The sequence below is a fragment of the Euleptes europaea genome, chromosome 20, assembly GCF_029931775.1.
Source record: "Euleptes europaea isolate rEulEur1 chromosome 20, rEulEur1.hap1, whole genome shotgun sequence".
NCBI lineage: Eukaryota > Metazoa > Chordata > Lepidosauria > Squamata > Sphaerodactylidae > Euleptes > Euleptes europaea.
Window position 1 is genome coordinate 520,001 of NC_079331.1, and position 25,308 is coordinate 545,308.

General features: G+C 44.9%; 1 protein-coding gene across 1 annotated transcript in view; it reads left to right on the top strand.

Annotated features, from left to right (window-relative positions):
• Window positions 1–25,308, top strand: part of MYZAP (myocardial zonula adherens protein) — a 43,526-nt gene that overhangs the window by 943 nt on the left and 17,275 nt on the right. The window contains exons 2-10 of the mRNA XM_056866021.1: window positions 5,359–5,448; window positions 9,681–9,839; window positions 10,574–10,666; window positions 12,753–12,866; window positions 13,759–13,911; window positions 14,494–14,619; window positions 14,847–14,975; window positions 17,499–17,584; window positions 18,837–18,942. Coding sequence (XP_056721999.1) covers window positions 5,359–5,448; window positions 9,681–9,839; window positions 10,574–10,666; window positions 12,753–12,866; window positions 13,759–13,911; window positions 14,494–14,619; window positions 14,847–14,975; window positions 17,499–17,584; window positions 18,837–18,942 — 1,056 coding nt within the window. The remainder of the gene's footprint in view (window positions 1–5,358; window positions 5,449–9,680; window positions 9,840–10,573; window positions 10,667–12,752; window positions 12,867–13,758; window positions 13,912–14,493; window positions 14,620–14,846; window positions 14,976–17,498; window positions 17,585–18,836; window positions 18,943–25,308) is intronic.

Sequence of the window (25,308 nt, forward strand, 5' to 3'; positions counted from 1 at the left end):
TTGGGATACCCACGCAGTTGGCATCGTGTGGTTCTGGGGGTCTTGGACCTCGACTGTGCTTGCCAAGTGCCCCTGGGATGCCTGCTGTTTCTCGGCCCTGCCAACCTGGCGGGGCTGGTGTGAGGGCCAAGTAGCACGGCCCTTAGGTCTGCGGCCCTGAGCTCCTCAGAAGGAAAGGACTGCCCTCCGCCTCCAAGGTGCTGGACCTTTTCTCCCTCCCAGGGTTTCCATCTTTCCACGTTGCTAGATGGGGTCTGGATGCATCCTGATTGCAAATGTGAGTCCTTTTCTCTTTCTTTTAAAAATTCCTTCTTCATTTCTGGCATGAAGCGTGATGTTTGGTTAGGGTGAGGTCCAGTGATGACCAGCCTGCTTGGGCCAGACTGACATTGGGGAGGGGCCATGGCTCAGTGGTAGAGCATCTGCTTGGCATGCAGAAGATCCCAGGTTCAAGCCCTGGCATCTCCAATTAAAGGGACCAGGCAGGTAGGTGATGGGAAAGACCTCTGCCTGAGACCCTGGAGAGCCGCTGCCGGTTTGAGTAGACAATACTGACCTTGATGGACCAAGGGGGGTCTGATTCAGTATAAGGCAGCTTCACGTGTTCCTTGTGTCACGAAGGGCTTCCTTCAAATGAGATGCAGAGAACAGAAATGTCGAGAGAAGGGTGTGTGTCGCTGCTCTGGAGTTCTCACCTCCTTTGCACTTTGAGAAGCAGTTTCTGGGATTTCTGGCAGTGCGGGGTGGGGGGGGAGGGTGATGCTGATGTTCTGCTTTCAGACTGCAACAGGGATGCTTTCTTGGGGTCCCCAAAAACTTAGATGCCCCAAGCAGGTGGATTGCTTGCAGGACAAAGCAGGACTTATGCACAACACCAATTACCGTACTCCTCTTCAAAACACTACACTTTGCTGAATCTGTTGACTGAATCTGCATTTCAGAATCCTAACAGAGGGCCCCAGTGTCGTGAGTAGAATCATAGAGTTGGAAAGGACCACCAGGGTCATCTAGTCCAGCCCCCTGCCCAATGCAGGAAATTAACAACTACCTCCCCCCTACATCCCCAGTGACCCCAACCCTCCCCACACCATGCAGGATCCCACAATCAAAGCACTCCCAACAGATGGCCATCCAGCTTCTGCTTAAAGACCTCCAAAGGTCTTTAAGCCTTTATACCGTTAGCAATTCCAAGGGTGGTCGTAGTAGTGATTCTGGGGCCCTGGGCAAAAAGGTCAGGATGGGGTCCCAGAATCACTGCCACCCTACCGCTGGCCCCCTCTCTGGGTCCCTCATCCCTTGCAAGGTGGGCAGGCGCCGCTGCTGCCACCAGAAGCCAGCTGCCCAAGCCCCAGGCGGGGCAGGTGCAATCGATGGCAGGAACCTGCTCTTCTTCTTTCCCCCTGCCTTCGGGAGCTGCCCTGTTGCCCATTGGCTAAGACTGCCCTGAGCACCCCGTCATTATTCATTGTTGTGACTTTATGCTCGGGAGGCAACAATCAGCCTTTCTAAGGAGCATCTCCTGAGCGCTCTTCCTCATTAGAACAGGTTTGAGTTCCCCTTTTTCTGTTCTACAGAACCGGTCGGCAAGGATTTGTGCAGCAGTCCCGGCTCCTCACAAAGACTTCCTTTAAAGAAAACCCTGATCTCTGTACAAAAATGAGAAGTATTTCACCAAACAAGAGTTCTGCCCAGAGCTATTAATTTCCCACTTACGCAGACACGGGGACATGTGATTTACAAATTATTTTTCCTTTGAAGATACTGTGTCAGTAAAAGGTTATATGGAGAAGGCGATCCCTGTCTCTTTTAAGGGACTCATGACTGGCATTCCACGTAACTTGGTAAAGAAAAGCGGATTGGAAGAAGCATTGCTGGGCTCTGCATGGTGCTTCTTGAGGATTTGAGATACGAAATGCTGGGAAGTTTTGCTGTGCGCACTTCCTGGAAATGAACGGCTGCTGTTTTCTTATGCATCTCCCCTTAATTTCTGTGGGACTAGTGCACAGGAAAAGTTCCAGAGGCTTGAGCCTAGTTGCCCTGATCCAGGAAGGATCCTGATCCGTTTGTGGGAGCAGATTTCTGTCCCTGGGACTGATGCAGGTGCTAGTTGCCACGTGCTACCAAGTGTATGCATCAGGAACTGGATCAGGGCTATGAGCTACTAAATATTCTTCTCTCTTTTGTCTGGAAGCTGTTTTTAACACCCTTTCCAAGCTGTATTTTTAGCTTCAAGTCCAAACCTTGCGAACAAAGCACATCATTTCCTGAGCGAATCCGCCCGTGAAGCTAAATTCCTGAAGCGTGCGCTTTATCTGTTTCATTCACAGCTGACGTCAAAGAACTTTATGCTGCCATTCTAAGCAGAGTTACGCCCTTCTAAGTCCATTGAAATCAATAGGCTTAGAATGGTGTGACTCTGCTTAGGATTGCTCAGTAGAGTAGTTTGCAATTCAGGTATACCAGCTTAAGTGGCTTGTGGATGGTCATATTGCAGGTCCCGCTGGGTCTGAGTGGTACTTGGGCAGGGTGTTTTTAGGGCAGTGTTGAAAGCATATTTGTTTTGGTTGTTGTACTGATACTATTCCCAGCAGTTTTTCCCCTGCCATGTTTCCACTTCTCAGTCAACCATGTTTCTGGCATTTTCCAGAGCTTAAATTTTTGTTGTTATCTTGAGATGTATAGAGATCAGCACACAGGAAGCATTCGATTTTGCTGCACGAGAATGCTTTCAGGGTGTTGTTTTTTTTTAAGTATACACAATCATTTAAGTGGGAGGAAACTTTAGGAAACTGGATTTTGTTGTGGCTTTTACTTTCAGAGGTGGGGAGGGGCTGTGGCTCAGTGGCAGAGCATCTGCTTGGCATGCAGAAGGTCCCAGGTTCAATCTCTGGCATCTCCAGTTAAAGGGACCAGGCAAGTAGGTGACATGAAAGACTCCTTTCTGCCTGAGACCCTGGAGAGCTGCTGCCAGTTTGAGTAGACAATACTGACTTTGATAGACCAAGGGTCCGATTCAATATAAGGCAGCTTAATGGATTTGTTTATTATTTATTTGTATGATTCATTTATACCCTGCCTTTCTCCCCAATGGGTGCCCAAAGCGGCTAACATCATTCTTCTCTCCTCCGTTTTATCTTCACAACAACCCTGTGAGGTAGGTTAGGCCGAGAGAGTATGACTGTCTCAAGTGTGCTTCAGTGGCAGAGTGGTGATTCCAATCTGGAACTAGTCCAGCACTCAAACCACTAAACCACAGCGGCTCTCAGTTTGCCTCTGTCTAATGTGTGAAATGGCCCAAAGGTATGAGTGACTTTGCTGTTTCTGGTGCTACCTTAGATACCGGCAGTTATCAAAACATTAGTCGAGCAACTAGAAGTATTTAAATTATTTTTTGATAACTCTCATAATTAAGATAAGATCTTGGCAGCTGTGTTAACATTGTGTTAGAACTCTGGTAAGATCTAATTAAAACGAGTGTCCGTGCAGCCGTCTGTCTCTAAGTAGCTTTTCCACTAGCTTGAAAACACAGGCTGTTGATCACGCAAGAGTGCACATTCTCTGAGTGCTCTAGGGGATGGAATTCGGAGATCCGCTGATAATGCTTATCTTTGCAATAGAATGGTTCTGGTGTTTTGGAACACAGGTGATCCCTGTTCATGCAACAAACTGATACAGACACTTTGGAAGAAGGGCTGATATTTGTCTTGTGCACTAAAGTAATCCGTTTGTCAACTACAGCCTTGTTTTTAAATGCTTGGCTAGTGAGAACTTGACGAAGATGTTCTTGTCCACAAAGCCTTACGATAGATTTAAAAAAATAAATCCAGACACCACTAAACTCCAGTTATTTTTGAGACTCCAGTTATTTTTGAGACGGCCTTAATGTGTTGTATTTAATATTATATTTAGTTTATTTTTCCATCCATACTTAATATGGTGGTATTATACATTTATTCATTGTTCATTATATATTTAAAGCATGCCCCCAGACCCAGATGGCCCAGGTTAGCTCAATCTCATTAGATCTCAGAAGTTAAGCAGGGCTGGCCCTGGTTAGTATTTGGATGAGAGACCACTAAGGAAGCCCAGGGTTGCTCTGCAGAGGCAGGCGATGGGTCTTCCCTTATCTGGATGGCCCAGGCTGGCCTGATCTCACCATGTCATGAAACTAAGCAAGGTCGGCCCTGGCTAGTAAGTTGGAAGGGAGACCACCAAGGAAGTCCAGGGTTGCTACGCAGAGGCAGGCGATGGTTCTTCCCTTATCTGGATGGCCCAGGCTGACCTGATTTCACCATGTCATGAAACTAAGCAAGGTTGGCCCTGGTTAGTAAGTTGGAAGGGAGACCACCAAGGAAGTCCAGGGTTGCTATGCAGAGGCAGGCGATGGGTCTTCCCTTATCTGGATGGCCCAGGCTGACCTGATCTCACCATGTCATGAAACTAAGCAAGGTTGGCCCTGGTTAGTAGGTTGGAAGGGAGACCACCAAGGAAGTCCAGGATTGCTACGCAGAGGCAGGCAGGGGCAAACCCCCTCTGTTCATCTCTGGCCTTAAATACTCTGTGGGATTGCCATAAGTCAATTGCGACTTGACGGCAAACATTTTTTTAATAAATTTATTTATTTATAATCTGTTGTAAACGTTTTTATGCCGCCTTTCCACCCAGTCGGGATCCACAATACATGACTTTGAATCAGCACTCCGGTATTAGTTCTTCTTAGTGTTTTGTTTTCTCTTTAAAATCTAAAAACAAAAGCCTTCTATTAGGACCGACCCAAGTAGCACAAAACAAGATCCCAGGTTCTCTAAAACTCTTCAGCGGGTAAAAAGTGGGGGGGACGTCTCTAGCCAAAAGTTGAAGGCCTCTACTACGCTGGAAGCAGATGATTCAAAACAGTTGAGAAGTTTTCCAAAACAGCAGCGTGGGAGGACCTGTGTCCTCAAGCCATGCAATAAAGCACTACTCATAGATCTACGTGGTTCTTTCTTCCAGTTTGGTTTTGACAAAATGCATGGCTCTTTCTTTTTTTTTTCATTTGCAAAATTGCAAATGCATGTTGCTCTATCACAGTCTCATATGATGATCATTTCAGTTTTTTTGTGAATGAGTCTGACTTGGAAAAAAAACTATGCTGTTCATAGGTTGTCCTTCAGTGTGTGTGAGGTCTCCCACCCCCTCACTTCTTTCAACAGCATTTGGTAATTTGAGATATAATATTATCCTTGACTTAGAGTTTTATTGTGTGTTTTTTGCCCCTTGATTAAATAAACTATCTATTCAAAAGTAACTTTTAATTCTTTTACAAAGAATGGCATGGTTCTTAATATAATGAAAGCAAAGTTTTACCTTTTCTTCTAGGGAAATGTTTGTCGGCTGCGTTTAACCCTACCTCCTGAAGAAGGCTCACTTTCTCAAGAAGGAAAAAGTAAAACAGAAAGAACCAAAAAGGTAAGTTAGGGTTTTTTTTTGCTGGTCTTACATCCAAGGACATTAACTCAAGCATCAGTGCAGTGGTTACGTTTCCCTGGGTCTTGCCATAAACAACTTCCAGGAGAGGTAAATATCAATTGCCGGGAAAGTAAAAGGGTTCTCCTTTGCTGGAAATCTTCAAGCAGAGGCTGAACAGCATCTGGTCAAAATAGTCTCTCTTTAGATTTCCTACACTGAGGAGGGGGTTTGACTAGAGGATGCAGTCTGCTTTGAGTCTCAGTGAGGAAGATGGACGATAAATAACACAAATGAATAAATAACCCCTCGCCTGCCAACGCTACAATTGGAAGCTCAGGGAGAGAGGGGAAGGGCCCTGGGTTTCCTGACAGCTGTGGCAAGGGCAGGTACACCATCCTCAAACTGTTGGCATTTCCGCACTTAGCTTCTCTGTTTTCTGACAAGGAGAAAACAGTAGAATCAGGTGTGTGTGTGTGTAGTCCGGCCTCACTTATTAAAGTGATCATGGCAGGGGTGGTGCTGTGGCTCAGTGGTAGAGCATCTGCTTGGCAGGTAGAAGCTCCCAGGATCAATCCCCGGCATCTCCAGTTAAAGGGACCAGGCAGGAGGTGATGTGAAAACCTGTACCTGAGAGCCTGGAGAGCTGCTGCCAGTCAGAGAAGACAATACTGGCTTGATGGTCCAATGGTTTGATTTAGTATAAGGCAGTTTCATGTGTGGGCGTGTGTCGAGCTGGTATAGGACTGGGGCGGATGTAGAATTCCTGATTATTGCACCCACGAGATCGTGAAGCAACGGGGGAAATGGCTGCATGCCACTAATGACGGGGCGCAGTTCGAAATGGTGCTGGGCTCCATTCCTGCGGAGGCACAGGGTCAAGCGGGTGCCGCTCTGGCAGTATCTGGATTGCCCTGCCAAACTGGTTGACAGGCATGCTTTATTGAAGCCCTGTGTGCCTCATTGTGGCCATGACTAAACATGTTTTGTTAGATGTCTTAATAAGCTGCATTACAAGGTAGTGTTGCAAACTATTGCACTGACGCTGCACTCCTAAAGCAGAGTGGCGCCCTTCTAGGCCCACTGACTGTAACTCTGCTTCGTCTTGCGCTGTGGAGCTCCGAGCCTTTCTACCCATGACGCATTACCTTGTGCTGCGATAACAGCTAAGGTAAAAAGTTTACAGAAATGTTTCTCTCTAGCTGCCTGGTGTTTGTCTAGCTAAATTTTGTATTCAATACGGTAAGGCCACGCTGAATGGATCGGCTGGCCTCGACAATATAAGCGAATTTACCTTTATATCAAGAAGAGGCCACAGTGTGATTGATTACATTTTAACTTCATCAGTATTCAGAGACCGTGTTGAACTCTTTATGGTAGGAGACTGTACCATTAATGACCATCTCCCCCTGATTATGACTTTTAATGTAGATCTCCCACAAATCCTGCCCTTTTCAACTCTGAGTTTGGAGGGAAATACAGATAATTTCCCAAGAATTCACTGGTCCCCAGATTTAATCCAAAAGATTAATCAATTACTTAAAACTGGAAAATGGTCTGCTCCAAGGACCCTTGGGAAGCTGTTAAATCCTATGAGAATCTGATACCATGCATAGTTGATTCAGCGAAACAACATATGGAGGGGCTGACTGAAATAAGGAAAGTCCCTATTAATGCCTTGTTTGATAAGAAATGTAGGGCCTTAAAAACCCTAATCTGTGAAATCTGCCACCAATATCGGAACTCTCTAGCTGCCTAGTTTAGTTGTTTCTTGGGCCAGTGGGGCAAATGGCTATTCAGAAACCTGTTGTAAGAGAAGACAGTCCAGCGGAGGGGCTCTAAAGCTTCAATTAACGGTACAACACCTCATTATAGATAACAGGCTCTTCGGTCTGGCCCTCTATCTTCAGCTTAAAAATGCTTCTAGCCGTTCTGGTGTCCCTCTCCTGAGCTTAGATGGGTATTGCATTCCAAAGGCTAGAGAGAAATTCCAGGGCATTGGAGACTATCCAGTACCTTTTGTAACCCACCGACCCACCCTCTCCAACCACCAATCAGATTAGTCAAACTAGCGCTACTCACAATAATTAAAACAGCCCAACTTGGTGGTGAGTACTTTGATTTGACATCCTTCATTATAGTGGTAGTGTTTAGCATTTTTCAGTGCTCTCCAGACTGTGCTGAGTGTCTTAAGAGTGTGGCGTTTGTTTATTTAAAAGGCGTATATTCCACTCTCTCCAGAAACTGCCCAGGATGGCTGGATGTTGCATTTTGACTGATTCCGGAGGATTTCTGGGTCCTTGCCTTGAAAGAGATACACTTTGGAAGCAGCTATTCCCAGTTCAAAGTACTTTCCTCTTTGGTATTCCACAGACATGATTCTTCAGTGTGAATAATCATGTAGGGGAGTGGTGAAACCACCAAAGGAAATATTTAACCCAGGAAATGAAAAATTGTTTTTTAAATGGGGAGCCCCACCCAGCTCATATTGAAACCGACTGTTCTTTCCTTGTGTTTTAAACAAAGCAAATACATTTCGAGTGAGAAGTATGACAGACTTCAGTATGTCACAGAATGACTGCACATGTGTTATAATGTGCACTGTCTATATTGATGTGTCATTTTATGTTATATTTTAGAGTAGGTTGTGTAAAATAGTTGTGCATAAGTGCCAAGTGGAGCAAGAGGGATTCTACAGCTAGGCTGAGCAATACCTGGCATTTACTCTAGATATGTACTGTGTCTATTTATATATACACATACAGTGAAATCTCCCAGACAACTTTCCCTGAAACAGTATGAAACGTTTTTTGTTAATAGTGTATGAATGGAAGAATTGGTCGATAAAATACTCTGTGATGCCCCATACAGAGGAATAATAGGGTCACAAAGCCACCGATTCACTTACATATATGCTCGTCTTTTCCTGTTCTGCCTGTCTTTCCATGGTGGACCAATGTATTCGGCTGTATTCAGGTGCCATGAAGCTTGGGGAGGGGCTGTGGCTCAGTGGTAGAGCATCTGCTTGGCATGCAGAAGGTCCCAGGTTCAATCCCCGGCAGCATCTCCAGTTAAAGGGACTAGGCACGTAGGTGATGTGAAAGACCTCAGCATGAGACCCTGGAGAGCCACTGCTGGTCTGAGCAGACAATACTGACTTTGATGGACCAAGGGTCTGATTCAGTATAAGGCGCCTTCATTTGTTCACTTTCCATCCACAGTTTATTGCATGACCCCTTGTTAGTCTACTGGACCTGGCCAACAGACCACAGTTCGTTCTTGTTGGTCTGCTGCTTGCTTCCTTTATGCCTTCGCGTAGGATCCCTAGATGTTTTCTCAAGCTTCTTTGCATTTCAGGGCTGCTGAGCAAAATCTCACTACCTGTGCAGCCTGCTTTTGGTTGGTCATCCACAATAACTGGGGGAGTGGGTGGGGAGAAGCCTTGGGCGAGCCAAGCCTCTCCCCATTGCTCTTGGCCTTTCCCTTCCCCATTTCTGTCCAGCTGCTGCACTGAATTCCTGGACTGTTTTACTATGAAACAAGATGAATCTTCTGCAGCCCTCACACAGAGTCTTCTCCCTTGTCAGACATCAGCATCCCTCCCTCTTTCTATCCAGCTGCGTTAACACATCTACTCTGAAGCCAAATGGACATTTTACTGCCTGAGAAGGCACCGCTGATAGCTGGAGTGCTTGCTGTTGGTCTGTGCTTCCCTCTGCGCGTGCAGGAGGCTACGAGGAGCGGTGCTGTTGAACAAGCCCGGTACAAACTGTGGTTTACTGTCCTGGCTAAGCATCTCCCGACAAACCAGTTTGTTGGGCACCCTGCACCCAGGATTCACTCCCAATTAGAGTTTACTCAAAACATGGTTTATAAATTGTGGCTTGTTATGATATCGAAAAGCTACTTTTGAATTCCTCAGTGCTGCAGGACATGACAGCTAAAAATTTCCTAGAACTGAAATTCTAAAAATACACCATGTATTCTCAATTAGGCTCACAAAGCAGGCATGTGTGCCCATTATTCGTTCATTGTTAACTGAATTCATATTGTTTGAAATTCAGTGGTGGTTGTCTTTGGAGTAGCTTTCAGCAAGAACAATCTCATGGCAGCTGAGACATTACTTAAACACTACGCAGCACCTCCTACATTCCAGTATTTATCACATAATACTATTTCTTTGCTTTTGCCTCACCCTTTATTGAGGATAAAAATAGTATTTCCTTTTTATACAGCACCTCTACCAGGTTCCCAATGGATTGTCCACAGGGAACTTCTCACCTGGCGTGGTTTATGGCGTGGTGCACAGATCCGATAATAATCATAACAAAGAAATGGTGGTCTATGGATGGTCAACGCACCAGCTGAAAGAAGAAATGAAGTACATAAGAGATGTGAGTGCTTTGCTTCTGCTGAAACACCTGAACGCATTGGTTCATTTTAGAAAACCATGGGCCCACCTTTCTCCCAATAATTGGGCCCTAAGGAGGGTTGTGATAAAAACACCATCACAAATACAAATAATCAGTAGTGACAGTTTTTCTAATAGTTAGAGCAGTTCCTCAGTAGAACAGGCTTCCTCATGAGGTGGTAAGTGCTCCTTCCCTGGAGGTTTTTAAGCAGAGGTTAGATGGCCATCTGTCAGCAATGCTGATTCTGTGACCTTGGGCAGTTCTTGGGAGGGAGGATACCTTGGCCATCTTCTGGGCCTGGAGTAGGGGTCACTGGGGGTGTTGGGGGGGAGGTAGTTGTTGGACTAGATGACCCTGGTGGTCCCTTCCAACTCTATGATTCTATTCTATGATTCTATGACACAAAAATTAAAAGGTACTGCAACAGAACGACACCCTCCTAAAATCAGCTTAAATTCCCATTTCTTTATAAGCCCCTAGCCCACCTTGTCCAATATTAAGAAACCCCCAAAGGCCCTGCTGAAGAGCTCAAATTTGCAGCCTCTCTGAAATGCCATGGGGGGGGGGCCTCCTCAGAGGCTGTTCCGCAGAACAGGGTGCAGCAGCTCTTGAGGAAACCCGCAGACCTGGAGGCCATGCTGTGCCCAGCAGAACTGATGCGGGACTCACGATGCCGTCATACGAAGTGCTGTGTTTTTGTTTTTTTTTGTTCTCAGGTGAGATTAACTTTAGAAAAGGCAAGAAAGAAAATGTATGGAGAGTATGACGAAATGAAACGCAAAATCCAAGAGCTTACAAAGGAACTGACAGTAAGTACCCCTGTGTCTTATTCAGTTCACTTCCTCTGTCATCTTTAATTTGTGACTTCTGGTAATGAAATAGCCTCTGATCATATTTATTTAATACAGCCCGAGACCAATAAAATAGAATCAATACAATAATTCAAACTTCCCGAATATCAATTAACTCATGGTAAAAAAGCATTTTAAATTGTAGAATCGCAGAATTCTGCAATATCTTATAAAACTTATAGCTAAATACAGTCCGAGATCAATACAACAATTCAAACTTCCAGAATCACAGAATTATGCAATGTCTTATAAAACTTCTAGCTAAAAAGCCTGTATATGGCTCACCCAAATTTCCTAATCTTGTAGGCTAAAAGTTATTGTTAAAAAGCCTATGTGTGGCTTACCCAAGATTTCCTAATCTTGTAGGTTATCCATCCGAATTTGGCGACTTTAAACGTGATCTCTTGATTCTTATTGGCTAACATTAGTGAGAGGAGAGTCCTTCTATTTTTACCGGGATGGCGGGATAATGAAATAGCTGCGGGGGGATGAAAGTGCTATCTGGCCTGTATCTGGATTGGACGCTGTTCGAGTCCCAGGTGCTTTCTCTTAGGAAGCATGACGAATACGTGAAAAGATCGCCCTGTTTCTGGAACTGGTATTTCCTTGCTTAGTGAACCCACTGTTCCTTTTAGCATCCGGAATTCTTCCTTGGGTATCATCTGGAGACTATAGGAAGTTCTTTCACTCCATAACTTCCTTTGTTCAACTTCTCCCTAGTTCTTGCAGGTTCTTAAAACATGCCCAAGGTATCTTGCACAGGTGCACTTAGAATACCTGTAACATCTGCATGTGCTGGCCTAGTTCCAGAGGTGCCCAGGCTGGTTTGTAAACATTTTATCGAGTAATTTGCTTATAAATATTTATAGACTCCCCTGTGTACTGGTTTTATCTAGCTGTGGATCTCATTTGTTGTTGGCAAATATAGACCTTTCAGGTTAATTGACTTATGTACTATGACTGTTTGGGTTCGGGGGGGCCCCCAATTCATAATTTCATGCCAGGCTGCTGGTTTTTAATCATATTTTCTTTTGTTTGGCTCTTTATAGTAACTGTTGTCTGGCCTTTAGTTTGCTTTCCAGAGATCTAGCCAGCCACCTACATTCAGGGATTTACCTTCCTCCTAATAGCTTGTAAAGGTGTCTGTTTGACTTCACTTCTTTTAAAGTGGTGCCTCTAATTATGGCTGTATAACAGGAGGTGCTCCGGATCAGGAGCCTAATGAATGTTGTGATCGGTGTTTTAACACGGATAAACCATTGAGCAGTTTCACAGTGGTAAGAGAAAGATGGTTTCTGTGTCCAGTCAGGCCATTCGGATGTAAAAAAAACACCGTTATAAACTTAATGTCTGTGACCATGATCTGGGGAGTTCCATGAAGTGCCTAGAAGAGCTTTGGTGTGGCCTGTGGGATCGGAGACCCTTGTGCCCTTTGACACACTTCTCTGGACGCTGGTTTGGCAAGAGAGGCTGTTCTGTGAGAAGCCCTGAGGCGCAAGGACTGCTGGCCCGCGGAGATTATTTCATGGTTCTTGGGGTTTCAGCTGTGGGTGTGTTGAAGCGCAGTCCTATGAGCCACATGAACAATCACATCCTACGATGAGGATCAGGAGCGGTCCTCCGTTCACCCTCGTGCAGAACAGGAAGGGCGGTGCTTCTTCTGGGGCATTGGTGGGCTCACCCCCCAGGATGGCATCCTTTCTATGAGCAATTAGAGTCTGGATGTAGCAGCAGGCCTTTAAGGGGTGTGTGGGAGGGGGGACTTGTAAGTCAAGTCACTACTGTGGGCCTTTTGGGGGAGTGTGGCAGAGGTCCTTGCCCGTCACGGATTGCAGTTCCACGTGGCCCCGGAGGTGCCTCTGCACTCTGGCCAGCAAGGTGGGCTTGCAACAAGCCACAGAACGTCCATCTTTTCTTAATTCTGTTCCAGACACCTTTCAAAATGCATCGTATATACATGTCACCTTGAGATGAATCCTTGTTCAGCTTTATGTTGTGGCCAACATTAAAGTTGAGGGGTGGAATCTTGCTTGTAATTCTCCAGGTCTCCAGCACTCAACAGGAATCTTTGGAAAACCACCTTCAGGTTCACTCTGCAGCTCTGGACAGCTTTAGCGAAATGAACAGTTCTTTGACCTCGGCCTCCATCGAGTTACAGGTGAGTTGCTGATAGCGCTGTCGCCATAGATACCTGGCTCTGTTGGCAAACTTCCCCCCTCTTACACTATTTGTTTAAAATGTGGGTAGGACAAAAGGAGGACTAGATCAGCGTTCGGAACTAAGGGACTTTTTCTTCAAACATCCAGTGGGAGAATGGCATTGCGAATTTTAAAGCACATGACATACATTTTTAGAGATAAGCAGCTGCATGCGGTAACAAAGCACGTCCTTCAACGTCACACAGTGTTCTGCTTCTGAAAAGAAAAATTGTGACAATGATAATTTTTCTGTTCTTTTACAGTAATAAACGTACAGTTTAGGAGCTTAAATTCCCTCAGTGTAGCCATGTTTTTTGTAGGTTTCATATATTTAGAAGTTTGCAAAGAAACTGGTATGCAAAATGTCAGGTTTTGACACGTTCAAATGACGATACAGTCAGGGCAAACTGCTTTATTCTTTAATATTGGTAACCTGCCATACTTTTCTTTCAGTGTCTTTTAATATCGCATGGTTATTTCATTGGCTTCCTTGATTTTGGCTTCCTAGACGACATTTCATGACTAACAGTTGTCTGCTGTGCAGTATTTCACAGTCCTCAGTCAACTTTTCCCCATTCATCACGTAGGGGACTGCCATTTGGCAAGGGGCCCCGTGGACAGTCCACCCTCCCTGTGATTCTCTTGTAAACTGCACCCGTTTGACAGGCCTGACTCTGGAGGTTTGGCTGGGTTAGAGAACAGACGGCCTAGTTCTGCTTTGGCCCTTACCAAGCAGCGAATAAAATTTTTAAAAATCTCCTACTGACAGGAAAACAGTAAACCTCTTCTCTGTTTTTCAGCTTCTCGAGTAATAAGGAATTAATTTTTATACTTCACTGGCTATTTTTACAGAAAACCTTAGTTGATGTTGCTTTGGAGAACACAGTTATACAAGACCAGATAAAGAATCTGAAGCAAACGCATGAACAGTCTATGGAAAAACTGAAGGAGAAGCAGAAACAACTGGAAACGGCCCGAGTGGAAAATGAATTGCTCAAGATAAAAGTAAGCTGAGGCTAGGTATTTTCTTTGCATGGGAAGAACCATCCTGCTGGGGTTCTGGGGGCAGCAATTATCAGCATGAGGAATATTATGATCTGACCTTTCAAAAAGCCTCGGGGTTATTCTGGGTGCAACGTTATCACTGGGAAAGCAAGTTAGTGCCGTTGCAAAAAAGGCTTTCTTCCAACCTAGCTCGAAAAATGGCTTGTTACCTTGATACTATGAGCCTTGTGTTGCAGGGTGGTCAGCTGCAGTCCAAGCTCAGCTCACGACCTGAGTTCGATCCCGACAGAAGTCGGTTTCAGGTAGCCGGCTCAAGGTTGACTCAGCCTCCCATTCTTCTTCTGTGCATAATGCATTGAAATGAACAGGAACTGCTGATGAGCGTTTTGTGAGGATTTTGCAAGAGAACGGTCCTGGTGGATTGTGTTCCATGTTCATTAGTGGGGGGAGAAACTGTGTGGGTTTTCCTCCTTGGATGCAAAACGGACATGGGCCACTCTTGCCGGCTGAAAGTGGGGCGTTCGGCTGTCTTTTGCTGCTGGTTTCTTTCAGCTGTGTAAAACGTCCCTAATTCTTTTATAGGTGGAAAGTTCGCAAGAGGCTAACGCAGAAGTCATGAGAGAGATGACCAGAAAACTGTACAGTCAGTATGAAGAACAGCTGCTAGAGGAAGAACGGAAACATAAACTCGAGAAAGAAACCCTCATAGTAAGTGGACTAACTGAAGGCTGCAGCAGTTGGGCGGTCTCAGTACAGTGTGAGAAGAGGATATAAATATAAATAAATGCAATGCAAACGCAGTGGGTGCTTTGAGGGAGCAGGCGGCCAGGGATGGGGCTGAGGAGTGGATCTGAAGCAAGTTGGTGGCTCCTTTCAGGAACTGTTTCTCAGTGTGCTGCTGGCAGAGGCTCTGACGTAAAACTTTTCCTTGGCAGGCTGAGACAAACAGGCTCCTAAAGGCCATCGAAGAAGCAAATAAGAGGATGAGGCTCACAGAGACAAGTTTGCAAGAAAAAGACCAGAAAATCGGTGAGCTGGATCAGTTCATTCAGCGCATGGAAGAGGTGAGGGGGCTACAATGAAGTCCGTCTGTTTTGGAAAATATGGTTTTACAGAGAACCCTGAACACATGAAGCTGCCTTACACTGAATCAGACTCTGGGTCCATCAAAGTCAGTATTGTCTACTCAGACTGGCAGTGGCTCTCCAGAGTCTCAGGCAGAGGTCCCTTTAACTGGAGATGCCGGGGATTGAACCTGGGGCCTTCTGCATGCCAAGCAGATGCTCTGCCACTGAGCTAAGGCCCTACCCTGGAAGGGTAATCGCCTGCCTTCCAGAATCTGGTCATCAGAGCTGATGTCTTTGCAGTGGCTGAATCCAGGCTTTCCTCTCCACGCATTCAGACTCTTTTTTCCTTTTGGCTGCTGAACTGTAATCCTCTAAGAGTAGGAATTCTGATAACCTGCATAGCTCCTATGACATTAACAGTATTGCTGTCAAACAAGTTGTAGCAGATTTTCTCTGGCTTTCTTATGTCACCGGCCCTGCCCTTTTCATTCCATGGACTTTGCCCCAGGGTGGACGCCATGCGGGTTTTCAGATAGTGGCTTTTTTGGCACATGATTAACATGTTACCTGCGCACTCCCACGTCAGATAACTTTATTAGGGAAACCGTCATTCAGGGACACTCATTATGCCAAGTCTGTTTAGCTTGACAAGACCGGCAAATAGAGCTTGTTGGGGCTGGTGGGGGATTAGGCTTACCACATGTCTCTTATTTCAAGGAACTCCCTTTATTTAGTGCTAAAATTTATTGTTATTTTTCAAATTAATAAGCACCATGACTGAAAGAGGCAGCTTTAATTAATCACAAGGACAGTATATGCTGGTAAAGTTCTGACACACGTAAGATGTCATCTTCGTACCGTCTTGCCCTCTTTCTTTTATCTGTCTTTTTAACCCACCTATCCTGCAAGATGCTCAGGGCAGCATTCATGGGCAGCCTGCAGACATACCTGAACCCTTCCCCATTTCATCCTCGGAATAACCCTGTGAGCTGGGTGAGGCTAAGAGGAAGCGGCTGGTCCCGGACCACCCAGCAAGCTTCTTGGCTGTGTAAAGAGGCCACATTTGGCATTACTGATTTTCTTGTTTTAAGGTGAACTCTGCTGTTCAGAGATTTAAAAAAAACAAATCAAGCAAAACTTTCAACGTATATTAGAGTACTTGACTGGTACTTAACTTGAGTTTAGTTTCCCTTGCTGGGAAATATATATCTCCAAAAGCATGGAGATATATCATAACAGTTCCAATAATTAAAAAGGGTAAGCATTCTAATCCAAGTTGTTATTGCCCAATTAGCCTATTATCTCCTTTGGGCAAACTGTATTCCTCATACTTGCTAAGGAAATTACTTGATTGGATTGAGTGAAATTATGTCATGTGGCTCAGTTTGTACAGCATCTGCTTGGCATGCAGAAGGTCCCAGGTTCAATCCCTGGCATCTCCAGTTAAAAGGACCAGGCAGTAGGTGACTTGAAAGATCCCTGCTTGAGACCCTGGAGGGCCGCAGTCAGTCTGAGTAGACAATACTGACCTTAATGGACCAAGGGTCTGATTCAGTAGAAGGCAGCTCAGTGCGTGTGAAACTAGTGTGTGTCTCGACTGCATGGAAAATGCAGTTGTCTGTAAAAGTAGCAACTTGTGGCTGTATGTATGCAATAGTGGACAGAATGTATGGCCGTTCCTTTTCAATGCATGTTAAAAAGTCGCAGACGCAGAAATAAAATACACTGGATCTCAGTCATTTTGGTGTATAGGGGAATATATGTCTGCTAAACGTGAGTTCTGTGATGTGCTCTGGCTGATGTGCCTATAGCAATGGCAGAACAGTGTTCTGAAAGGGCAGTCCAGAATGAAGTGGTGGAAAGGACCAGGCTGGAGGCAGAGGTTCATTCTTCAGACTACTCCCCTCCTATTTGAGGCAGGCAAACCAACAACAGCCTGCCTGCAAATGGAAGAGGAGTCTAGCACACTCCCTGCTGAACTAGAAAACTTTTCCCTTGTATGTTTTGCTCATAGGGCAAGGGGGCTGTTCCAAATGCTATCCTCCACCTGCATTTTAAAGCAGTGCGGTCAATTCTACCACTGTGTTCTGTGCAGATGAGGCCTTTACTCTCCCACTAGCTACAAGGTTTTAGATAATAGTCACGGTCCGGCCAAGCAGAGGTCAGCATCCAGGAGCAACGTGCATTATGAGAGTGAAAAACTGAAGGCAGGAAACATAGGCAGGACTGACTGGGCAGCAGGGAGAAGAGCCAAGAGGGACCTGGGGGGAGCAGAAGGAGCCAAGGCTTTCAGCCCACCAGAAGGCCAAGGTAAAAAAGAACAGAGGGAGGAAACTCCGTGGCCAGGCAGCCCCTGGGGAGGTTCTGAGAGAGAGGGTATCTGCTATGTGACCGGAAAATGGGACCTTTGGATCCAGATGTTTGGATTGCCATTATCAATGCATTAATTCCAATGCACGTCTAGCTGTAGCTGAACAAGGGCTTATTTTTATTAGTATTAATATTGTTATTATTATTTAGGAACGCCACCAACTACAAAAACAACTACTGGAGTATGAACTCCAACTGAATGGAGCGAACCTTCACAGCCATGCCGGCAAGCAGAGGTAAGATCCTGCTAAATCAGCTTTAGATCAGGAGAGGTATTCACAGCCCCCCCTCCCACATGTGCCACCTTCAGGTGTTGAAAGTAAATTCCACCCCCTGCTTTGCATATGAAAAGTGCAGACATATGTGGAAGTAAACCTGACTGCTACCCTCTTCATAAAAGAGATAGATACCAAAGATAATAGACTTCTGAGCTTTCTTTTGAATACATCTTTATCCCACCCTTCCTCAAAGGAACTACAGCCTTTTGGGGATTATTATAGACCCCCCCCCCTTGGTCCATCAAAGTCAGCATTGTCTATTCAGACCGGCAGCACCTCTCCAGGGTCTCAGGCTGAGGTCTTTCACACCACCTGTTTGCCCAGTCCCTTTAAGTGGAGATGCCGGGGATTGAACTTGGGACCTTCTGCATATAAAGCGGAGGCTCTACCACTGAGCCACGGCCCCTCCCAGTAGCACCTTGGAGACCAACAAGAGTTTCGGGGCATAAGCTTTCGGGAGTCAAAGCTCCCTTCGTCATTCATGATTGTTATGTTTCCATTTGTCAGATCTGATTCCAAAATTCTCTTCCCCGCCCATTTTTCCAAGTTCAGCTTGCTTTTTAGTGGGCCCTCCACACTTTAAAATAGTTTAGTTCTTCTTTGTGAGAAATACTCCATAAGATAAAGATGAACTTAGGAGGGGGGCTTACTGAAGAGTCCTTGTCGCAGATATTTATTTATTATTTATTTAAAACATTTATTAGCTGCCTTTCTTCCTTACGGAGCTCAAGGCTGCTGGCACTATAAATAAAATACATAAAATAGATTAAATTCAGGCTTTATGTATAATTAATGTAAAGTCACCAAGTTAGGACTGCTTTATTTTAAACATCGAACACTTCCCTTTTATGTGTGACTTGTTCCATCATTTGCAGACCTCTCTTCTTAAATAACTTCCTCTGTGTGTGTGTAAAGTGCCTTCAAGTCGCAGCTGACTTATGGCGACCCCTTTTGGGGTTTTCATGGCAAGAGACTAACAGAGGTGGTTTGCCAGAGCCTTCCTCTGCACAGCAACCCTGGTATTCCTTGGTGGTCTCCCATCCAAGTACTAACCAGGGCTGACCCTGCTTAGCTTCTGAGATCTGACGAGATCAGGCTAGCCTGGGCCATCCAGGTCAGGGCCAACTTCCTCTCTAAACAGCATGAAATCATTCCAACAGCGCTGGTCTCAGTAACACTGACGTCGTGCTTTTGCATCTTCTTGTTCCAGGTCACACCACTTGGAGGAGGCGACTGCAAGCCTGCGAGAGCGGATCCGGCATCTGGACGACATGGTGCTTTGCCAACAGAAGAAGGTCAAGCACATGGTGGAGGAGGTGAGTGAGGCAGCAGTTTGGGTTTGAACAAGAGGAGGGCCCTTAAGGCCACAGTTTCGTAGGGCAGGGCTTAAAAGTAGACTGCCTGGCAAATAGGAAGACCTTGAAATGAAGGTTCAAGTTAACATGCTGATGTTCTTATTGTGTTCTGTGCCACCAGGGTTGGGGGCAGGGGGTTGAAATGACAGCAGGGGCTGTCAAAGAAAATAAGGAATCTCCCAAACAAGTTTCTATATATAGCACCAACATTTTAGGTCTCACCTGATGTTGTAGGAACATGAGGCAGGGGGTTATTTCTTCATGTTCCATGCTGAGTTTCCAGAGGATAATTCAAGGAAAAGACTGCATTTTACAAGAAATGCGACATGCACATTTTTTGTTCATGTTTGTCCATTCCACATGCCTGTTATCTATCATATGCAAGAATATTGTTTGCGCATAAAATGAACAAATTAGGGTTTCACCTTTTCTTCCTGTTCCAGACAGTATTTCCCATTTGTTTACTGAAAGCTTTTCATACTGTTCTCTGCTTTGCATTTTGTATTGAGCATCAAGAATTTTACTATGTCAAACTGCTCTGAATTAATACAGCTGTTCGTAAGAACCAAACTGTTTTCTGTATGCTGGAGATTTGGAAAAGCTGCGGTTTTCAAAAGCATGGATAAGGAATACCACCACAAGTCATTTTCTCTGAGTCAGTACTGGTTTTCCACTTTGACAAGTTCTCTATGAATTTGAACCAGTGTTCACTGATAGGGCTAATTTAGAAGACAGCTTGGAACAGACAGTTCTTGAATTTTTGGTCCAAGAATAAAATTTATATGTAGACGATCTTAAAAGGTAAAGGTCCCCTGTGCAAGCACCGGGTCATTCCTGACCCATGGGGTGACGTCACATCCCGACGTTTACTAGGCAGACTTTGTTTTACGGGGTGGTTTGCCATTGCCTTCCCCAGTCATCTTCCCTTTACCCCCAGCAAGCTGGGTCCTCATTTTACCGCCCTCAGAAGGATGGAAGGCTGAGTCAACCTTGAGCCGGCTACCTAAAACCGACTTCCGTCGGGATCAAACTCAGGTTGTGAGCAGAGCTTTTGACTGCAGTACTGCAGCTTACCACCCTGCGCCACAGGGCTCCTAGACGATCTTAACTAAGGATAAATAGGGTGGTGTATTAATGTTATGGAGGATGATTACCATATCCTACAATATGCACTGTTGTGTTTCTGCTGTGGAGAGCAAGCCCTTACCATTTGGATGTGAGAGGAGCGAACCAGGGTTTCTGCTAAATAGGAAACAGAGAGGAGGGAACTGGCAAGTTTGGCTTATTCATCTGTCTTCAGACTGTGGATTCACTTCTTTTATTACTTGGGAAGGAGATTTAAAAGTAAACCAAGTACGAAGTACGTGGCTGTAGGGCAAAAATTAATTACATCATCTTCGTAATTTATTTGAACAAGTTAATGCCAATCTGCAAGTTGGTAAATAACCAAAGATGTATCCATTACTAATCTCAAAGAAGTCAAAAGTCCTCCATTCTGTAATCCTTCTTTGAGTTGAATGTCCCTCTCACAGATAAACTCGTGGCAAGAAGAAGTCTAAAGTCCTTCTCCGTTCTGTAATTTTTCTCAAAAGTAAATTCTTGGCAATGTCCAATTGAATCTGTAATCCTTCAGGGTAAACAGATAAGTAATGTGCTGCTGTCTCTCTCCCTGTCTCAAAGTTGCCTTCCTCAGACTAATTCTTGCTTATCCATAGCAGAATACCTCAATGCATTATCAACATTCAAATAAACTTGGACTGTTGGCATCTTAGAATGAGTCTTGAAGGAAACAATGTCAATGAAATGATCCCTGCTGGTTTCCATGGTGGGTGGACCCAGCTCCAAGTCTCCCATGGCTGGTGTGTGCCTTCCTTGTTCCCATCTGTGCCAGGACTGGTAGTATTGCAACCACAAATGGGCCCAACCGGCTGGATAATGCCATCACATCCTCTCTGGGTTTTGAACCATTCTTGTCCCTCGTCTTCTTTCCTTGTGTGCTCTTCACCACATTAGGCAACGTGTAGTTTGTATCGACTTTGAGTTTTTGTTCAGCAGTTGAGCGGAATTAATGTTTGTGTAAATGTATAATACGTGTGTAAGAGGAACCGAGCATATCGCAGACCTGAAAAACTAGCTTGAAAGTATGAGTTGGTGCTTGTAGGGGCAGCAGTACAGGGCTGGCCAATGAACAGAGGAAGGCCTTTTGATGAATACTGTTTTAACCTCCCCATATATGAACAATAAGAAATTTATTTATTTATTTTATTAAGTATGAATGTTTGAAGAAAGAGAACTGAGAAAACAGGAAAAAAAGAATTCAGACTCTGATTTTAATTTAATTTTTGAGTTGGAGCCTTAGAATACTGATGATCCGCTCCAAGGAATCAACCTCTATCATTTTGACTTCGAATGGAGATCACGCTTAAGGGTCTGTTTGGCCACACTCAGTGAGGCTGCGATTCCTTATTGTCAGTTCCTACCCCACTCCTGTAAGATTTGGGTTGCAGGGACCATGTGGGGAAAGCAGAGCTGTTTGCTGTCAACTCAGCAGTGACTTCTGCTTCGAGAAAGTTGAGTCTAGCAGGGATAGTAACCGTATTACCCAACCCAGTCACATCTCATTTCATACACTGCTGAAGTGGTGTGGGAACCAATTGCAAGGAAACAGCAATCAGAGCGCATGTTTATGCCCCTGTGTTTCATGTTCACGGTATAATCTGTTGTAATTGCTTTTGTTTGCCTACACACACAGTTTTAAATTAATTGAATTCATTCCAAGCTACTTCCAAGCGCAAGTCTCCTGCTCCTCCACTTTTATGCCGAGGTTAACACGGAAGCATGCATCTAGGAAGTATGTGTTTTAATCACTGGTAGGTGGCTGCTTGCCAACTGGCCAGGTGAAATCATGGTTAGCAACATTCCACCCCTGAAAAGGCACCCACGGGGAGGTTCATATTTTTCTTAGACAGATCAGTGAGAGGCAGCTGTGGCACATGGCAAAGTGGGGGACATTTGGGACCAGACCTCACTGCTCCTCTTCCTTGGAAAGCTCAGAAACACGCTTCCGGGTGGGGCGTGAGGATGGCTCTCCTGGTGTTTGTCCTCCCTTAAGATGTGGCAAGGTGTGTGTGTGTGGGGGTGGTATAAATGTTTTTACCTAGGCCCACCATCTGTCATACAGAATAAGTGGCAGCAAAATAAAGGATTGAGCTCAGTTGTCTAAACAAACAAACATTATTTAGATTGAGGAATGGTGCACTGCAGAACCTCCCTGGGGAGAAGCCGGAGAGCAAAAGCAGCACAGGGGTCTGGTGCAGCGTTTAGTCCCCCTTCTCTGTACAACATAACTCTCCCCCTGGTCACAGGAAGAGAACTGCAGAAGCCAGGCGAGCAGGTAAGTTGGGGGTTCGCAAAACGAACCTGAAAGAGACGTAGGGGGAGAAAAAAAAGGAAACCTGTTCCTCGGGGAAGAAGCTGTTTGCAGAGTAGAGGGTGAGAGTGATGGATCCCCTAACCACCTGAATTGAACCTCCTCTAGGTCATGGCACATGAGCTGTTCTCCACATTTAGTCTCAGATTCATTGGAAGATGACACATGGGGACCACCTGAAACAAACAAACAGACGAGCTCTGTATCCTTTTCACGTGGGGGAGAGAGACACTGCGGATGCGCCATGTGCTACGGACTGCGTGCCGGCCCGCTCTGTGAAGCTTCACAGGGAAAGTCGAGTCGATTCTAGTAGCTACTCTGAAAACTCAAGTTCCGCATTGATCTCAACATCTTGGAAATCCCACTGTAACAGGAGAAACACTGAAGTGTGGACTCTAGCCTCAAGCTCACAAAAAATATTGTGTGCTAGAAACAACAGAGAAAGAAAAGTCACAGATTTTTGTGCACCATTTTTGGATGGACTTGAGAAATATGTTGCATAAATAGGATTGTTATAAATACCAAAAAAGAATGGATTACTGGAATGTATCTTGGTCTCTTCCAGCAGAAACCAAACTCATTATTTTACACGCACTTTAACTTGCAACAACAAAACTTCCTTCGGAACCGTGTTAACTGTCAGTTCTTGTGCTCGGCTCGTGCAATATAGTCCAAAAACTATTCATAAAGCACTTACGGTACAGCTGTAATTTGCAGTAAAACTGACTGAAAATTGCACTCTGTCACACAAGCGGTTTTAATCTACATGACCTCAGTAAAACTATCATTTGGCAGAGTTGTTTTTACAGATATTTTCCAAGGGCCTAAGAGTTGAACTCAAAGTAAGAATCGCGTCTGTGGGTCTCTACGGCCACTGAGAGTTTCCTGTGGATCTTGTGGGAAACTTCACTCGTGGTGGTTAAGCTAGAATCTTCTCAGCTTAAAAAAAAATAGAGGTATTCAGCTTCATATTTGAGCTGCCGATGCAGGAGAAGTTACTGGGGGGGGGGGGCGGCAGCAGGGTTATGGGCGACCAGAGGCAGCATGCGTGCGGACCAGAGCCTCAGGGGCTAACACAAAGCACCGGGAGCAATTCCTGCCATGGGGAGGGAAGCAGGGACTGAAGCGCAGCTGTCTCTTCCCACGTGTTCTGATTTACTTGAATAGCTTTTTGCAAAGTGTCAGCCATTGGGAACGCGGTAAATTTTAGTGCAGTTTTTAAAAACCTTTAACATATCAATGCATAGATGAGCCGATGCCCTTATCAACCGGTGCACTTCTGTTTCATGCAGTGTTATTGTGTACAACGACCGTTCTATGATACCATTTTGTGTTTAAAATGTATGTTTCGGTGTGGTACTTTGTTATAAAATACGTGCTTTGTTTTAATAAATCTTTTATAATAACTTAAAACTGCATTCCTATTTTTTGAGATACAAGGCATAAGAACTGAGCTCCTATTTATGTTGGACTTGGAATAAACTGCTAGGAAGTGTTTGGGGGTGGGGGTTATGGCAGGGAAGCAATCCTTTGCTGTTACCCCCCCTGAATGCAGCCCCTGTCCTAGCAACAGCACCTGCTTACTCACCCATTAGTGGTCCTTGTGCTGGCAAAGGCAACGTATTTCCCACAAGGAGAACACAGATTTGCACTTCTCCCAGAATCCTTTCGGCAATAGTAATATGGCCAGTGTGTGGCCATAAGATCATGCCTTAGGCTCTGTCTAATGGGCCTGAATTTCCGTGGGGTGTATTCCAGCTGAAATTTAAACAGTGATATGGAAATTGAAGGAGCCCCGTGGCGCAGAGTGGTAAGCTGTGGTACTGCAGACAAAAACACTGCTCACTATCTGAGTTCGATCCCGACGGAAGTCGGTTTCAGGTAGCCAGCTCAAGGTTGACTCAGCCTTCCATCTTTCCGAGGTCGGTAAAATGAGGACCCAGCTTGCTGGGGGTAAAGGGAAGATGACTGGGGAAGGCACTGGCAAACCACCCCATAAACAAAGTCTGCCTAGGAAACGTCAGGATGTGACGTCACCCCATGGGTCAGGATAGACCTGGTGCTTGCACAGGGGACCTTAAACTTTTTTTAAAAAATGGAAATTGAGGCAACTCTCCCTCTATTGAGCCCGTTGTGTTCATTGTGTTGTAATGGCTGGTTGTACATGACCTACCTCTTTTCTTTTTAAAGAGTTAAAAGCTTAAATAAAATGATTACCGGTACTGGATCAACCCTTGAATTGAAAAACAGGACGCTTCATCCCAGTGTTGGGTTTGAGGCCTCTCTACACCACGTTTTCCTGCTACAGAAACCTCAGTCTAAACTTGTGAGCGTGGGCAGCGTTTGCATCAGGTGTTGATCTTCTGTAAACCTATAATCAGAAGTTGTGTGATGGCTTTTTAAGGTTGTCAGTACCAACAGAAATATTTTCCTAGAAAATTATTCTCACTTTTATGGCTGCTATATCTATCTTGTTTTGTGGTTGATTGAAAACCTTTGCCACTAGCAGCAAACTCATTTAATTGCACATCTGTTTTGAACTGAATTAAAACACCAGCCACAAAATCAGAAAATACTTCAGAGCCTTTTTATACGTATGAGTGAGGCAATGTGACAGTTTTCAGTGGGAACTTGATATATTCTGAATAAGAAACCCCTCGTTTCTTAAGAGTTCATTAAAAGAATCATTCCCTTTGCTGTAGTTTCCCTTATTTATTTCAGAATATTTTACAAGCTTAGGTGAGAGCCATTTAGCAATCCATTTAATTGAGTGTGTGTTTATTGAAAATTCCTGTTTATATTGTTCCGGGATTATTATTTTTACAGTTTTCTTACAGTGACAGTAAAAGTTACTTATTATGATTTTCTTTGGCTCACGTCCTCTGTTGCTGAATTTA